Consider the following 2026-nt stretch of genomic DNA (forward strand, 5'->3'; position numbering starts at 1 on the left):
ATATATGTATATATATATATATATATATAAATGTATGGATATCTGTATACATTCAAACTTGCTTTAACAGCAATTCGTCCAAGACAACCCTGAACAAACCACATTCTCTCAGTAACTCCTCGAGGTTTTTTTTTCTACATTATACCGTCACTGTCCAAGACATCCATCTGTCTATTTCGACTACATTAGTGTACATATCCACAGGCAGCCTTATACATGTAAGTGTTATGACAAAACAGCTGACGTCATCAATGGGTAGGAAGTGACCACACGAAACTCTTCCCTTTTGATTGGCGAAGACTTGGAAGCTGGGGACCGACTGGTTGTGGTTCTGACCAACCCCACTGAGGGTCAGAAGCTTGAAGATGGAATAGCACAGGGCTGTTTATATTTTCCGTGTATTCTGACGTGCACTCAGCTGGCCCTTCTGTCTGCAACCTCTGTAAATGTATTTAGTAACGAGGAGAATGGTGAATGCTGTTGTCGTTGTTGTCGTCGTCGTCGTCGTCGTCGTCGTCGTTGTTGTTGTTGTTGTCGTTGTTGTTGTTGTTGTTGTTGTTGTTGTTGTTGTTGTTGTTGTTGTTGTTGTTGTTGTTGCTGTTGTTGTTGTTGTTGTTGCCTTTAGTTGACGGTAAAACCATTCTGTACATTCCATAGATTGCCACATTGGTAAAAGTAAACTTTAACGCTCCCTCCCCCTTATTCGCTACTTACTGGACCTAATACGCACAACCAGGGTCTCCACTCTCTGTGGCTTACATGTGGGTCTCATTGACGCCATTTGAGGAGACACTTTTACTTTTAAGAATAATTGGGGAGGAGGTGTGAATTTATTGTCATCGTCACAGCCACCAGCATAATGACGAAGTAGATGAGAGTCCTTATGGAAGCCGTTCGTCAATTCTGTCATCTCTGTTGCGGACATGGAATCAGCGAGGCTCTCACACTCCGCAAGGGGTTAGCGTTTGACAACGAAGAAGAAATCATCCAATGCGAGCAGAACAGCAGCACAAGCCACGCCCATCCGGACAGTCCAAACGCTGTGACTCCGCCCACTCGGAGGCCCGCTGTAGAGCCACGACGGGTCCCCCTGGAGCGATGGCCGCCGGAGTTGTAGCCGCCCACAGGCCGGCCCCCGGAGTACCCTGTGGTCTCTGGCGGGGATGACGTTGTGCTGAGGATGTCCATTGGATGACCGAAGGAGCACCCGTAGCCGTAGATAGCTTCTACCACGGGCGCTGATTGGTTGACCGTCTCCATGTACTTGTTGGCCACCTCGAAGTTACAGCCAAAAGCCATGATGGAGTATACGCAGATGATGTAGTCGTTGGTGAGGCTGAAGGGGGAGAAACATGTTTGCTTTGTTAGTGTTATTGTAGATATGATTACTTTATAGGCCTACACATTACAATGTAGGTCATTTATAATAGTGTGTAAAGCGCAAAAAGCTTGCTGTTAAGCGGGAATTTGTGCTATACAAATGCTACCTATAATCGTTTTTCTTTAGGAAGCCGGCTGTTTGTACTTTGCCTGTCAGGTGAAAAAAGGGGGAAACAGCATTCCAAAAGACAGACAGTGACAAGGGCTAAGAAAAAAGATAAATATTTATCCGCTGAAGAATTGAACTCACGTCCTCTGTGAGTGACGATGAAGGGCCTACCCATTACACCACAGACAGCAGCTACAAGCACGGTTTGGACTGCATGTTCAAAGAAAAAGAAAAGACTTTACGATTCTACTTCTTTGTGTTAAAAAAAAATAAAGAGAAAAGCCTAAATAAAAAGGTTAGAAACTAAGGTTGTTGTTTTTTTCCATGGTGATCTCTTTTAAGAAATAGCACCATGGCAGGGTGCTTGCTGCAAGCGAGCTCAGCTAAGCTGTAACATAAAGAAAACAAAAATCCTAATGATCTGGCCTGAGAAACAAGAATGGCGTTTGCATTGCGAAAAGGTCAAACGGTCCAGAGGAAAAAAGTATTATTTTTCCACTTTATTTTTGGAAAAGAAGAGCAGACGCGTTGGGGGAT

The 2026-nt window shown here is 44.4% G+C and overlaps 1 protein-coding gene across 1 annotated transcript in view; it reads right to left on the reverse strand.

The window, feature by feature from the left end:
* Positions 1-58: 58 nt before the first annotated feature.
* The window catches only part of LOC101859162, a gene marked incomplete at its 5' end in the record, with an annotated part of 11326 nt that continues 9358 nt past the window's right edge, over positions 59-2026 (reverse strand). Inside the window, 1 exon segment of the mRNA XM_035969066.1 lies at positions 59-1336. Within this exon segment, the coding sequence (XP_035824959.1) occupies positions 907-1336 (430 nt within the window).

This window comes from Aplysia californica, unplaced genomic scaffold (assembly GCF_000002075.1).
Source record: "Aplysia californica isolate F4 #8 unplaced genomic scaffold, AplCal3.0 scaffold00111, whole genome shotgun sequence".
Taxonomy (NCBI): Eukaryota; Metazoa; Mollusca; class Gastropoda; order Aplysiida; family Aplysiidae; genus Aplysia; species Aplysia californica.